We start from the raw sequence: 15,455 nt of genomic DNA on the forward strand, positions 1-15,455 counted from the left end.
TCCAGACGCACCCGGAGCAGGGCTGGGAATCCGGGGTCCCCCCCTCCCAGCCCCCCAGAAACAGCCTCAGCCAGGTCGCCGCGCGTCAAGGACTGCGTGAAGAATGGGTCTCCGCGGTGCCGGCGCCACTGGCTTTTAACTATAATATAAGGATAATTAAGCTTTTCTGTGAGCACAGTTTGCTGCTGCTGCTGCTGCCTGGAGCCTTGGCATTTATTGAGCAAAGTAATAATTTATTGTCCTTTGTACGCTCAAAAGCCATCTTCATTACCACACTGGCACCGAGGGCCTTCACCACCTGTTTCTACCCCTCGTGCCCAGGGTGGTGCCCATCTGCGCCTCCCCTCCTTCCTCCCAAATCCCTCGGACCGAAGGTCAAGGAGGGAGCTGGGAAAGGGGCAGTAAAAGAGCTTCTCTCCCGCGACCTGTTCTACCTTAGCGGATTAGAGCTTCGTCCTCCTCCCAACCTGGATGCCCCCCGTCCCCGGCTGATGGTGAGTGAGGCCGGTGGGGTCGTGGCCAGGGGGGCTGGGAGGGGCTGGATGGGTCTTCCCCGGGATAAGGGAGGGGCTCCCACCCCCTCCCCGGCGGTTGGAAGGGGAGGGAAGGGGGTGGGGAGAGGGGGTGGGGGGCGTCTGCTGCGCCGCTCCTCGAGACATTACGGCGGGGGTTGGCACGGCTGCCCCCCCGCCCATCTTTCCCTCCCCTCCCTCCCTCCCTCCCGGCCGGCGGGCGGGCGATCCCGGGCACCGACGCTAGGCGCTGGCCGCGGTGCTGGACCCGCCGGGCTCTCGGCGGCAGGACCGGCTCCCCGTGCCCGCGGCCGGACCGACTCCCGCCGCCGGACCGACCCCCTCTCCGCCCACCCCCCCCCCCCCCGGTCCCCCCGGGTGCCGACCCCGCCCCGGCCACGGATCCGCCGCCCGCCCTCGGGGCCCGGGGCAAACGGACGGCCGCGGCTGGCACCATGCGCTGCGCGGGCATCGTCCTCCTGCTCCCGCTCCTGGCGCTCCCGGCTCACGGTAAGGGACCCAGGCGTCCGGGCGTCGCCTGTCCTTTTCGTCCCTCCCGGCTCGGTCGATGGCCCCCCCCCCCTCCCCCGGCTCCCCTCCTTTGGGCCCGTTATTGGGCAGGGATGGTGTCTCTTTTTCGCCGAATTGGACATCCCAAGCGCTTAGTACAGTGCTCAGTGCGATGGAATGAATGGGCCGCTCGGGATGAGGAGGAGGATGGATGTGCGTGCCTTTGGAGAGGGGGCAGTGGAAGATCTAAAATGGGGGAAGGGACAGCGGGGCGGGGGCGTCCCGGACCAAAATGAGTCCCATTCTGTGATCTGATGCGATTATTCGGGTGCGATTTATCACGACCCCTTCCCCCTCCCCGCCTCCTCTGTTTTCCCCGGGCGCCCAGGCGGGTGCGGAGCCAGGAGGAAGTGGAGGGGTGTAGGTGGGGGGTCCCAGATGGCGATTTGGGGGCGCAGGTCTCTGGCAGCACCAGTCCTCCCCGGCCCACACCCGGCCCCCCGCCAAACTTCGGCTCCGACTTTCCCATCCCACTCCAGGTCCGCTCCCGTCTACACTGCGGGCGCGGGTTGGGATGGGGGTGGGGGAAGGGGCTCGAGTGGGGTCCTCTGGCTTCCGGTGTCGCCCTCTGGACCCTCTCCCCCCTTCCTATTTTAGCGGGGGGCGAACCTCGGGGCCCCTCCTCCCCCGCCCCTCCCCGGGCTCCCCCGCCGCATCAGATTAGGAGCTGTGCCCCGGCCCCGCCGCCCCCTCCCCTCCCTCTCCGGAGCTGGCATGTGGGGGGCAGGAAGGCCCTGAACCTTTGGACAGCCCGCCTTCGGCTCTTGCCAACAATACCCTCTTCCTCCGCCCCACCCCTTCATACCCGCCTTGACCGGAGACCCTGGGGGCGTTGGGAGGGGAGGGGGTCCGCGGTGGGTCTTCTCCAAATGCATGGAGGGGAAGGAAGGGGGTGAATCCGTTTCCGAGTAAACGGGGAAGGGCCCTGTCCCCACTCACCGGTCTCCTCCGACCCCCCGAGACCGCCGGAGCGGGGGACAGGAGGAGCCGGGGATCTGAGAGTGCGGGGCCCGGCTGCTCCACCGGGGGACAATGTCAGGGCTGGGCCGGGACAGGACCCCTTCTCGGGGGGCAGAGGGGTGTCATCTCGAAGACAAAGGCCACCAAGCGCCCCTTCCCCCGCGGGCTCAGAGAGGTCGGGGCGCCCCGGAGGCGGAGGCGGAGAGAGGGGGCAGGAGACTTCCTCCATCCTCCTTCCCGCGCCTTCCCGCGCCCCCCAGCCTAACCCCGCTGGCCCGGGCCCGGGGGTCGCGGGGGTGATCCCTGTTCTTCGAGGGCGGCCGGTGGAAGTTCCGCCTTTGTTTTACCGGCAGGAGTAGACGGCGGCCAGGGTTGAGAGGTCGGACCCCTGGGTTCTGGCCCCGGTCCTGCACTGTGACCTTGGGCGAGCCGTACCCCATCTCTGGGCCTCCTGGCTAATGGGAAGAGTGACCCTAACCCCCCTCCCCATACACACACACCCTCTCCTCGCCAGCCCCTTCCCCTCCCGATCCGGGCCCCTGTGGGACTAGGGGATCCCGTTGGGGCGACTCGTCGAGCTCTGTCTTTTCGTTCCTTGCAAGCGCCTGGGCCTCGGTATACCACCGGTAGACGCCGGACTCGGGGTGACCGGTGGTTGTCGAGGACCCTCCCCCCATCCCCGGCCTCTCCCTCGGAGCCTCCTCTCTCCCACCCCAAACTGTTCCAGCCTCTCCTCTGTACCTTTTCCTTCTTCCCCTTCCCGCATGCCGGGATCGTCTCGCCCCGCCCGGACCCCCACCCTTTCCGTCCGTCCCGGACCCCGAGCATCTTCGTGCCTGGCGGGAAGGAAGGGACCCCAAGGTCCTCCATCTCTGGGGACTCCCCGCTCCCCGAGGTGCCCAAGCGTTACCTAAAGAATCAGCTCTCTTTGCGCCTCGCTAGACAGAGAGCACTTTCGTGTCTGTGGTTGAGCACGAGTTTGTGCATAAGGGTATGTATGCTTGTGCCTGTATACGGAGCTTTTGAGGTTGTGCAGTGTGGGCTGCGTGTGTCTTTGAGTGTGTAAATGCGTCGGGTCTGTATATGAGCGTGTTTGAGTGCAGTGTCCCTGCCAGTGTGAACACGGTATCTGTTTTTGACTCTGTGTGTTTGGGAGTCTGTGTCTGAGGGCGTGTGCAGTGTGAATGGCCGTTTGAGTGTGTCCAGTGTGAGTAGTGTCCCTGTGACTCCCTGGGGTTTTGAAGGATCATATGCATGATGCGTTTGAGCATCTATGTGTGTGTGTTTGTATGTGTTTGTGTGTGTACTTCTGTGTGTGTGTGCAGGTATGTTAGGCACGAGGCGTGTCCCCGGGCGTCCCTTCGGTGTGCACCGCATATCCGTATTTGCTGTGTATTCGTGTGAACTGCGTGTGTGCGCGTGGCCAGAGCGCTCTGTGTTGACCTGATGTCTGTGTACGGTGGGAATGTGTTTGTGGGCACGGGGCTGGGCCAAGCACTGCGCCCCCCGACCTCGCCGCCGTGACCGGCCCTTCTCTGGGCCCACCTGGCCTCTCGGCCTTTTCGCTCCGCCTTCTCTCTGGCCTCTTCCCCCCTCCCTCGGCCGGCCTGGAGGCCCGGCTTCTCCTCGGGCGGGTGGGCGCTGCCAGCCTAGGGTTGAACCTGTCCGGGCCCCCAAGGAGAGTGGGCACGGGGCTTTCCCACGGGGAGCACCGTCAGACCTTTCAGCTCCACGATGCCCAATTCAAGACTCCAGAGGGCAGAGGTTGGAGGAGCCGTTGGGAGGAGCTCCCAGTGCCGGTTCCCCCCTCCTGGCCTGGGAACCCACGGTTTGCTTTGCCCGTGGTGCGCTTTATCTGCACCCCGGCTCGGAGACAGCCGAGAAAAAGCGGTGTCGGTTCTGAGCTTCACCCCTCACCACCCCCCCACCCCCATCATTAGCCCTTTAAAAAGCAGAGCGGGGTTTGGGTCGTGCCGACTGTTCATTTTTGGTTATTTTATTCGGTTATTTTTGGTTCATTTTTGACTGTTCATTTTTGACTTCGGGGGGCAGAGGCGGGCCTTGGGCTCCCCGCTCCCTGACTCGGCCCCTCCCCCCTCCGGTGTTTCTCCGTCCCGAGGTTACGATGGCCGGGAAGGAGCGGCAGGAGCAGGAGGACGAGGAACAGGACGAGGAGGAGTAGGAGAAGGAGGAGGAGGAGAAGGAGAAGGAGGAAGAGAAGGAGAAGGAAGAGGAGGAAGAGGAGGAGGAGGGGGAGGAGGAGAAAGAGGAGGAGGAGAAGGAGAAGGAGAGGGAGAAGGATGAGGAGGAGGAGGGGAAGGAGAAGAAAGAGGAGAAGGAGGAGAAGGATGAAAGGAGAGGAGGAGGAGGAAGATGTAGAGGAAGAAGAGGGGAGGAGGAGAAAGAGGAGGAGAGGAGGAAGAGAAGGAGGGGGAGGAGGAGGAGAAGGAGGAAAAGGAGGGGGAAGAGGAGGAAGAGGAGGAGGAGAAAAGGGAGGAGGAGGAGAAAAGGGGGGAGGAGGAAGTAGAGGAAGAAGAGGGGGAGGAGGAGAAGGAGGAAGAGGAGGGGGAGGAGGAAGAGGTAGAGGAAGAGGAAGAGGATTTCGGGGAGACTCCGTTTCCCGTCGTCGTCTCGGAAGGCCCCGGCCGTGAAAGGACCAAGGCCCGGGCCGAGGGGTCTCTCCCGGAGGAGACCTGTGCGCTCCGAGAGGCCGGCGGGACCCAGGCCTCCTTCCTCCCCGCAGGCCGGCTCTGGCCCGGGGCAGTCCGCCTCTGAACCCCGATCCGTGCCCGGACACAATCCGCCCTCCATCCTCCATCCGCGCCCCACATGCCATCTTCAGCCGGTAGAGACAACGGCGCGGCCGGTGCGCACTTGGCGGCCGCTCCATCATCTCCACCCCCGGGGCGCAACCCAAGAACCGGCCACAGTTCGCTGCCCAGGCGGAATCGGCGTCCTATACGCCCTCGCCCTTCGATGCTCAACTGCTTTCTGGAGCTCTACCTGGGGGCAGGAGTGGCGGGGGAGGGAGCGCAGCGCTTCGCGCCCCGGGCGCAATCTCCAATCTCCGTGCCTCGGCCGGGCCCGGACCGGGCTCGGGGAGAGGAACGCTCGGCGGGCGGGGCGGCGGCGGCCCCGCCGCCTGCTGTGTCAGTTTAATGATTTTTAATGAGCAATTACCTTTAGTCATTCTCCTAATTTCTGAAAATCAATAAAGTTAATTAAACTCTGCGTGTGTGTATATGAGTCGCTTTGTGAGCGAAAGAAGAAGAGGCAGTGGGGAGCCCGCTGGGGGAGAGGCTCGGCGCTGGGGGATCGGGCGCCTGGGTTGCCGGCCCTCCCTCCTCCCCGGGGGGGAACTTTGCAGGACTCGTTCGCCTCCTGGGCCTCAGTTTCCCATTCTGGGGCGGCTTGGGGAAGCCCGGCCCCAACTCAGATCAGGTGCCAGGGGCGCGGCTAGGCACGGTACCGGTGGTAAACGGGCAGCCCTGGATTTGGCCTCCCACCAAAGGGAAAGAGGGCCGGGGAGGAGACGATGCCACGGGGCGGCTCCAGCTGACCCTCTGTGTCCCTCCCCCTCCCTCTTCCCCCGGAATGGCACAGCGGGGGTTAACCGTTCTCACCCAGGTTGTCACGACACAGAACGGTAATTGCAGGTTCTTGTTAATTCCTTGGTAACTGCACACTCCACCGTTTCCAGAGCGATCCGCCTGCCGGGGCTGGGCAACCTCGCCTTGCGCCCGAGCACCGCAAGCTCAGGCGTGGGGCATCGCGTCCACAAGCCTGGTTGGACCCGTCTGGCCTCGTGACGCAACGACCTGTGCCCACCCTCCAACTTGGCCCTGCCAAAGTGGCTGCTGTCTCTACGCCAGAGACATGCCACCTAGAAGGGAGTTGGCAACAAGAGGAGTTGGCAGAGGGCTCAGTCTGGTTTCTCTTCGAGATTGGGCAGGGAAGACTGGTCGGCACAGTGGCACAGCCTGAGGGCTCGGGAGACTGGGGAGGGATCTGAACTTAGAGCCTGGGGGAAATGCAGAGGAGGAGCCGCGGAGCTCTTTCCTTCCCGCAACTGTGCGTGCAGAGCACTGTACCAAGCGTTTGGGAGAGTACGATATAACAATAGACACATTCCCTGCCCACGACGAGTTTACAATCTAGAAGGGAAGGAGCCAGGGAGGCAACATGGCCTAGTGGCAAGAGCACGGGTTTGGGAGTCAGAGGTCATGGGTTCTAATCCCAATTCCGCCACCTGTCTGCTGTGTGACCTTGAGCAAGGCACTTAACTTCTCTGTGACTCAGTTACCTCATCTGTAAAATTAAGAGCGTGAGCCTCATTGAGACAGGGACTGTCTCCAACCTGATTACCTTGTATCTACTCCAGCGCTTAGAACGGTGCTTGGCACACAGTAACAAATACCGTCGTTAATATTATTATGTGGGACCTAAACTGTGTCCAACCTGATCGGCTCGAATCTACGTCAGAGCTTAGTACAGTGCCTGGCACAGAGTAAGCGTTAAACAAGTACGCCAAAACAGTGTGCCAATGAGACAAAAATCTAATGAGCACGCTGTTTGGGGTGTTCCCCGATGGGGCTGAAGCGGGGCGGCTGTGTCGTCGTCCTGGGCCTTGCCCTGCCAGGGGGCAGGTGAGGTGAGGGGGTTCCGGCCGCCCAAAGCCCCTTCCACCCCCTCAGCTCCAGCGGCTCTCCTGCTCGGGGCTCTCCCTGAGGGCACTCTGCCACCTGCTGACGCTCAGCACCGGCGCCTCCCTCATCTGTGCTTAATGGGGAGAAAGGAGTCGTGTTGGTGGTAATCGACTTAATTAGAAGCCGGGGGCTCCTCCGGCTCTCCCCGAGCCAGGCCTGCGTAATGGTGGGGGAGAGCAGCAGCAGCGGAAAGCCCAGCTTCCCTCCCCCAGGAGCCTCCCCGCTTCCCCCACGCACGGCTCCCCCTTACATCCCCTCTCCGGGCCTCCTGGGACCCCCCGGGCCTGGCACCCAGCCCGGAGGAACTCATGAGGACAGAGTTGGGGTGATAGTGGTGCCCGGAGGGCGGACATCATGCTGCTGGCAGGCCGGTTGAGCTGCTCTCTCCTCTAGAGCCCAGAGACGTTCAATCCCTCGCCCGAAGACCTACAGGCAAGAGCGCGTTGTGGCGGGGAATGCGTCTGTTGTTACGGTGCCCTTTCCCCAGCGCTTAGTGCGGAGCTCCGCACCTAGTAAGCGTTCAGTAAATGTGAATAATGATGGACTGGCTGACTGATAGAAAGGAAAGAGGCTGGAAAAAAAGTCAAGAGCGGGTGGGCTGCGGAGCTGCACCTGCCCCTCTCCGGCTCAGATCGGGCCCGACTCAGCCATCCTGCGGGAAGGAGGAAGGGGCACCTGTCTCTTTGCCCACCGAGGAAGGTAGCGGTGCCCAGTGATAGAGGATCGGTTAGCAGCTTCAGCCCCCTCCTCCCTCATCTCGGAGCTGGTTCTGTCTCTTCTCTTGTCTCCGCCCGTGGCTCCTTGTTTGATTCTGTGCCTGCGGGGTCTCCCCCGGGCTCTGAGGAAGCAGCTTGTAACCCTGGGGGTGGCAGCCAGCACTGGGTGACCTTGGAGGGGACGGTCCCCAGTATCAAAGGCGGCTGGGAGTGAGGCGGCCGGCCGGTGCCAACCCCGGGGCTGGGCTCCTCGGCCGCTCCGGAGGAGGGAGCGGGGCCCAGTTGGGGGAGGCCCAGGCTGGCTGTCCCCCAGGCTGGCTGCCCCCTGCCCATCTCCCCCCGGCTCCCTCGCGGACTCTAGTCTCTCCACCCCCAACCCCAAGACTACCTCCCCTCCAGGATCCATCCGTCTTTCCGCGGGTTCCTTAGGACACTGGCCTCTCGGGCCAGGAGGGGAACGAAGCCCCCTCCCACGTTCTCCCCGCAAAGTGGGTCAAAGCCATCCCTGGGGAATTTGTGAAGCGCATGCCGCGGGCCAAGCACTGTGCTAAGCGCCGAAAGCAGCGTGGATTAGTGGAAAGAGCACGGGTTTGGAAGGCAGAGGACGTGGATTCTAATCCCTGCTCTGCCACCTGTCTGCTGTGTGACCTTGGACAAGTCGCTTAACTTCTCTGGGCCTTAGTTACTTCATCTGTAAAATGGAGATTAAAAGTGTGAGCCCCACATGGGACGGCTTGACTACCCTGTCTCTACCCCAGCGCTTAGAACAGCGCTTGGCACATAGTAAGCGCTTAACAAATACCATCATTATTATTATTATCAGGGGACCCAGCGGCTGTCCCGCAGAGGGCTGACGGTGTAAGGGGCGGCAAATGGGGGGGGGTGTCTGAGCCACAGCTGGGCCCGTCCCTGGGTGCCGAGCCGCGGAAGGAGTCATTAAAGGGGCTCGGACCCCTCCTTTCTCCGCTCCTCCGCCTCTTCTTCCCTCCATCCCTCACTCAATCAACCGTATTTATTGAGCGCTTACTGTGTGCAGAGCCCTGTACTAAGCGCTTGGGAGAGTACAATATAACATTATAACAGACACATTCCCCTCCCTGGGTCCCTTGTCCCTCGGTCCATCCCTTCCTCGGTCCACCGTCCGTCCGTCAGCCAGTCCGTCCTCGGCGGAGGCCCCGGGTAGGGGAAGTGAGCTGGTACCGGCCTTTGCTCGAGCCTCCCCAGTGACCCCGGCACAAGGGAAGGGGATGGCAACCTTGCCGCCCCCCGACCCAGCCACGGGACATTCTTCGGGGCTGAGAGACTCGGGACGGGACTCCGCAGCGTCTGTCCCCCGGGGCCCAACCAGAGAACCCAGCCGGCAGAGACTCTTCCTCCTCCTCCTCCTCCTCTTTTTTCTCTTCCTCCTCTTCTTCCCCCCTCCTTCCCTTCATTTTCCCTCTCCTCTTCATCTTCCCTCTCCTTCTCTTCATCTTCCTCCTCTTTCTCTTCATCTTCCTCCTCTTTCTCTTCTCCTTCTCCTTCTCTTCCTCCTTCTCCTTCTCTTTCCCATTCTCCTCTTTCTCCTTGTCTTCCCCCTCCTTCTCTTCCTCCTCTTCTCCTCCTCCTCTTCTTTTTTTCTCTTCCTCCTCCTCCTCTTTCTCGCCCTCCTCCCCCTCCCCCTCCTTCTCTTTTCCTCCTCCTCACCCTCCTTCTCTTCCTCCTCCTCCTTTCCCTCCTTCTCTCTTCCTCCTCGTCCTCCTCCTCCTCCTTCCCTTCCTTCTCTTTTCCTCCTCCTCCTCCTCAACCTCCTTCTCTTCTTCCTCCTCCTCCTCCTCCTCCTTCTCTTCCTCCTCCTCCCTGCCTCTCCTCTCCCGCCCCCACTCCGCAGCAGGCTTAGCCCCTCTCCTCGCCTTTTCCTCGGCCCAGGACAGGCCGGCAGAGCTGGGAGAAGAGTCCGTCGTCCCTCCCCCTGACTCCCGGGTCCCATCGCCCCCGCCCCAGCCCGGTCCCGGACCCCCGGGTCCCTGGATCCCAAGCCCGCAGGCGCCGATCCGGCTTTCGGCCCCGTGCTGACTCTCCAGCCGAGAGCTTGGGATCGATCCATCGGCCGCCGGCGGTTTGTTGTCGGGCATTGATTGTTGGGATTTCTCCCCGGGCTCCCGAGAAAACAACCTGGTAGTTCACAAACAGAAATAACACCGCACAGCTTGGTCCGCGGCGCCCCTCGCCCTCCCGGAGACTCCCTGACAATCGGGTTGCCGGGAGCGACTGAGGACTGAGTCCAACCAGATTTGCTTGTATCCTCCCAGCGCTTAGTACAGTACCTGGCACATAGCGCTCAACAGATGCCATCATCATCACTTCACTTCTCTGGACCTCAGTTCCCTCATCTGGAAAATGGGGAATGAGGCAGTGAGCCCCACGTAGGATAGGGATTGTGTCCAACCCGATTTGCTTGTGTCCTCCCAGGGCTTAGTACAGTGCCTGACACAAAGTAAGCGCTCAACAAATACTATTATTATTATTATCTGTCCCCCCCGCGGCTGGTCGTCTCCAGCGGACCCGTGGGGGAGAGGAGGGGAGTCCGATGGTAGCCGGGGTGGGAAGGACTGCGGGGAGCGGAGCCCGATCTGGATGTTCTCAGACCCTCAGTGAACCGAATGAAAATGAAATGCAGATAAGGAACTGATGTTGGGGTTCCACTAGTTTAGATATAGTGCTGATCTCTTTTCTCCCGCTCCAGAAAGGCCGCCCAACTCCGGGACAAGGAAGGGGCGGCTGTAGCACCGGGCTACTAGGTGGGCTTCAGCCTGAGGCCTCCAGGTGCCAGGGACCAGAGTGCCAGGACTGCTGCCAGGGCCGCAGCCTCTGCAGTTGAGGCAAAAGTCGGGAGGGAAGGCCGGGAGGGAGGGAGGGAGCCCAGTTCAGCCCAGCGGGGCAGACAACAGACCCTCCTCGAAGATCTCAGGAACCAGCCGAAAAGTCCCATCTCTGAGGGTGGCCAGACCTGGCCAAGGGGCAGAGGGGCCGGGGGCGACCGGGGTGACTTGGGGAAGGGTGAGGTGGAGCAAAGTGAGCAGGGTCTCCCTGGTGGGTGAATTGTCCTGTTCCACCCTGAGCTCCTACCTGCCTTCTCTTCTGTGTCTCCTTTGCATGGTGCGTGTTGTTCATTTAATGTGGCTTAATGGATAGAGCACGGGCGTGGGAGTCAGAAGACCTGAATTCTAATCCCGACTCTGCCACTTGTCTGCTGTGTGGCCTTGGGCAAGTCACTTCACTTCTCTGGGCCTCAGTTACCTCATCTGTAAAATCGGGATTAAGACCATGAGCCCCATGTGGAAAGGGGACTGTGTCAGACCTGATGAACTTGTACCTACTCCAGCGCTTAGAACAGTGGTTGGCCCAAAGTAAGCACTTAACAAGTACCCTAATTATTATTAATTATAATGGTCAGCAGAGAGAATTACCACTAGCCTCTGCTCCCCTCTCCCCAGAACTCCCTCCCCCTAATCACTCTTTCATTGTCCCCTCCACTTTTTTTCCTTCCCGCCCCCAGCTCCTGGGCCAATGCCCACCCCCACACACTGCCAGAGCTGACGCCCAGGATCACAGCAGCTGCCAGACTTCTTGGTGTCCAGTAAGCGTCCTCCATGGGCACTGGTTTTACCCATGGTGGGAGCTGAGGCCAGGGGTCTGCGGGCCCAGTTCCATGGTTGACTTTTAGGGGGGGTCTTCTGAGGAAGGCTCCCAGTGGCCAACGTGACATATAGAATTCAAACCCAGTAACGAGATGAGCTGGCAGTTTGCAATATTAATCAGTGACAAGTGTGCTTCCATGACCCGAACGGAAAGGAACGAGGCAGCAGAAATTCAAAAGACGCTGGGGCAGCAAACTGCTCACTCTCCCTGCAGCTGGTAGCCACCCCTTCCAGGGATTCAGTTGCCCGGGCAGGGCCAAGACACAGAGGGCAGAATGGTACTTGGTGGTGAGGGGGCCTCTGTGTCTGATCAGCAGGCACTAGCTTTCTGGGCAAGGCGAGCTGGTCCATCCAGTGATAAGGTATGCATTTGCCTCAGGGGGCTCTCCAGGGCCAAGGCCCACTCACACCTGAGATCAGCTCTTTGAAGGCAGGGACTGTGTCTACTTACTCTAGCTATTGTACTGTTCCAAGTGGTTAGTACAGTGTTCTGCACATGATAAGAGCTCGATACCATTGATGATGATTTCAGAGTTGGAGTTGGGAAGGAGCCCAGGTGTCCACCCTGGGCACACATGCAGGTCAGATGTCTACCCCTGGGCACACCTGGGCACACAGGGTGTCCTTCCTGATGCCCCCATTTGGGGGGCCAGCTTAGCAGGGGGGCCAGGACCCCGGGGCATTTCCCAACTGGTAGGGGTAAGGGCAGGGGCAGAGACATCTGGCAAGGGAACAGAAGGCGGAGGTGAAGTGGCAGCAGACAGCCTCATTAATCTCCTTCTCCAGGCCTGGTCTTGGTTGTGGCAAGGCGATATTAGATTTTAAATTGGAAAACCGTTGGTGGGTGCCCCAGGCGTGGGTTCCTGCCCTGGCCTGAGCTTTCAGAGCCTCCAGGGTAGGGGGACAAGCTGGGGTGGATTAGAGGAGGCATCTCTGCTCCTCTTTCTGACCCTTCTGCTAGGGGCCACTCTATTGAATTGTTCTCTCCCAAGCAAAGTACAGTGTTCTGCACGCAGTAGGTGCCCAATCATTGATTGATTGGTTAGTATGGGGGAAGGGGAGCAGTGAGTCTAGTCCCTGGCCCCTGCCTGCAGCCACTGTCTCTGGTAGTTGGGCCAGGGTGTTGATCAAGCGGCATTGCCAGAAACCTGAGTCCCTAGACCTCCTGGTTTCTGCAAAAATCTGGCCGGAGAGAATGCTGAGGGAGGGGGAATGGGAGAATCAGGGCTGCAGGGAAGGGATTGAGGGGGCGGGGTGATTCGTGTGTGCATGTGTGGGTGGGTGTGTGGGTTGTCTGGCCACTTGTGTTTAAATCTGAAGACTCTGAACCTATCCCCCTGTAGCCACAATGGTGCTGTCTGTGAGTGCCCTGGGTCACTGGTATGTCTGAGTGTGCAGTGAGTAGGTGTTGGCATGTGCCTGTGTGTCCACTGACAAGTATGTGTTTCCCACTCCTGGACAGATGGGAGTTTGCTTTTAGGGCAGTGCTAGGTAGCTGTCTCCCAGCGGCACCCTGGCCTGCCCCGCTCCTCACCTCCTCAGGGGCAGGGATTCTGGAACTTTTGTGGTCAGATTCCTGGACCTCCTGGTGAATAATCAGGGACTGGCACTATTCTGGGGCCATGGGTGAGGCCTGGATATCTTTACCTGCCTGCTGGACATCTGGACTGCTGATGCAGATGGCCCCTGGCCTCTGACCCCAACCCCTTCCCCCAGACATTCATTTGATTGTATTTATTGAGTGTTTACTGTGTGCAGAGCACCGTACTAAGCAATTGGGAGAGTGCAGTACAACAATAAACAGATATATTCCCTGCCCCCAATGAGCTTACAGTCTAGAGAGCTAGTAAGTACACTAGCTTACAGTATAATGTGTCTGCTCCCTACCTGGGCCTTCCAGGGCAGCGGGCCCTGGCAGCTGTGCCCACAAGCCATGTCAAAAACACTTCTCTTACAACTCTGCAGCAGAGAAGTAAACATTCCCCCACCCAAGAGTTCAGTATCCCTGTCCCATGCCAAACTTGCCAGACCTTCAGGATGCTAGGCTGAGAGGTGGTAAGTCAGCGATGAAGCCAGTCTATTTTTATGGTATTTCTTCAATGCTTACTCTGTGCCAGGCACAGCACTAAGCAGTGATGTAGATACAAGTTATTCAGGTTGGGCACAGTCTATGTGCCATATGGGGGTCACAGTCTTAATCCCCATTTTACAGATGAGGTACTTTAGGCACAGAGAAGTGAAGTGACTTGCCCAAAGTCACTCAGAAGACAAATGGCAGAGCTGGGATTAGAACCCAGGTCCTTCTGACTTCAAGGCTCGTGCTTTATCCACTAGGCCACGCTGCTCTAGGAGTGGGTTACCAACTGCCTCTCTATGCCCATTCCCAAAAGTGACCCTTGATCCTGCATTGATCCAGAGTTTATGGACTCTCTCTCTCCTTCCCTCCCTCTCATCTCTGTAGTGAGGGAGAGTTCCCCTGGGCCCAGAGTCCCTGACCTCCTCAGAAGTGATCAGGGGAAGGGCTTGGGCACGAGGCAGGGGTGTCCTCAGTCCCTAGAGGTCATTCTGGGTGGACTCCCAATTCTGGGGTGCCATCAGTCAATCAGTCCATCAATGGCATTTACTGAGCGCTGTCTGTCTTGCCGAACATTGTACTGAATGTTTGGGAGAGTACGATACAACTGAGTCGGTATGGATCCGCCTGTTTCAGAGCCAGAATGCCAGGATGGATCTGGGAAGCTTGGCAAAAGTGATGCGCTCTCCACTGAGAAGGCCCAGAGGTGGAGGTAGCAGTGGGTGGGATTGGCAGCAGACAGAGACTGCAGAGGCCGGGGGTGGGGGGGGGTGAGGGGGAGGGAGGATGCTTGGCCAGAGAGATTGTTCATTTGAGGTCTCTAGACCAGTTTCCCTTGTCTCCCTGTCACTGTTTCCAACCCAGCCTTCACCTCCTCCTCTCTGCCCTCTCCAGGAGTGAGATTCCCAGCTGGGTTCTCATCCCTGTTACCCAACCATACACTGTGCTCTGCCCACTCCACCTCCTCCCCCAGCCCCACCGTCAGCCTCGTCCTCCTCCTCTACCTTCTTCTTCTCCACCACCTCCTCCTATTCCTCCTCCTTCCTCCTCTTTCTCTTCTACCTCCTTAACCACCTCATCTTCCTCCTCCTCTTCCTCCAACTCCTCTCCCTCTTCCTTCCAACTCCTCCTCCTCTGCCTTCTTCTCCTCCTCTACCTTCTCCTTCTCCCCCTCCTGTCCCAGGGGCTGTAGAGCTGGTTTGTCCCGAGCCCGGTCTCCTGACCAGCAGCTCTGATGAGGCAAGGGCCCTGGCTCAGGACGGGATGACTCTGGAGGGGACAGAAGTGGCATGCCCAGATATCCCCAAACTGCCTGAGCCCGAAACTGCCCTGGCACTGTAAGACCTGTCTGTCTGCCCGCCTGCCTGCCTGCCTGCCAGCCAGGAACCCAGGAAGCCCCAGAAAGTAGAGAGTTGGAGAGGAAGGAAGGCAGAAGCTCTCCAGGGAGCCGGCTCTGCCAACTGCCTGGAAATTTGGCATTTTGCCCCCGAATAGGGGCCGTCAAATGGGGCCAAATCGGGACAGGTGGGGGCCCACAACCAGGACCTGTGCTCAGGTTCTCAATGCCAGCTGGGCCAGCTGGGTCTCCCTGAACTTGAGGCCAGGTGAGGAGGTCTGGGGACTGGGTGCCCCTGGCACTTAGATCCAGATCCCAGGTGGAATTCTCCAAGGGGCGACGGGGTCACAGGGTCTTCTGGGGGTGGAGAGCAAAGGGCCTGCTTCACTGGGAACCGGTGCTCCCTTTCCCAGGGATGCCCCCCGCCCTGGGGGTCCTCCTCCAGCCCGTGTCAGCAGGGGGCACGTGGGGTGAATGTGGGTCGGGGGCCAGCTGCAGCACTAATCCCCTATTAAAACTTGAAAGGGACCGGGGTGCCCTCCCGGATAAACTCATTAATTTTTATGGGATAATAAATGGATCCCATTAAAATCTCATTCTCACCACACTGGGCTGTCTTAACCTCTCATCACCCAGGCATACAGAGGAGGGGTGAGGGAAGGTTAGGTGCCAGCTCTACCAGTCTCCCTGCTGCCAGCCACCCCCTTGTTCTTCCCCCAAACCCCGCTTCTTAAAGCGGGTTGGCTGGCATCATCCTACCTCCCCCACCTCCTCCTTATCAGCCTAGTTCCATTTTCCATCTGAGCTGGTGCCAGGAAAGGCAAGCATCTTTGTGCCTTCCTCCCTCCTTCCCTCTCTCCCTCCCTTCCCTCCCCTCCTTCGCTCTCTCCCTTCCTCTCCC

General features: G+C 60.1%; 1 protein-coding gene across 2 annotated transcripts in view; it reads left to right on the forward strand.

The window, feature by feature from the left end:
- The first annotated feature begins 892 nt into the window (after positions 1-892).
- The window catches only part of SEZ6 (seizure related 6 homolog), a 45,599-nt gene continuing 31,036 nt past the window's right edge, over positions 893-15,455 (forward strand). For both annotated transcript variants that reach the window (XM_029082610.1, XM_029082611.1), the window contains exon 1: positions 893-1,022. In XM_029082610.1, coding sequence (XP_028938443.1) covers positions 968-1,022 — 55 coding nt within the window. In that variant the 5' untranslated portion in view covers positions 893-967. The remainder of the gene's footprint in view (positions 1,023-15,455) is intronic.

This window comes from Ornithorhynchus anatinus, chromosome 17 (assembly GCF_004115215.2).
Source record: "Ornithorhynchus anatinus isolate Pmale09 chromosome 17, mOrnAna1.pri.v4, whole genome shotgun sequence".
NCBI lineage: Eukaryota > Metazoa > Chordata > Mammalia > Monotremata > Ornithorhynchidae > Ornithorhynchus > Ornithorhynchus anatinus.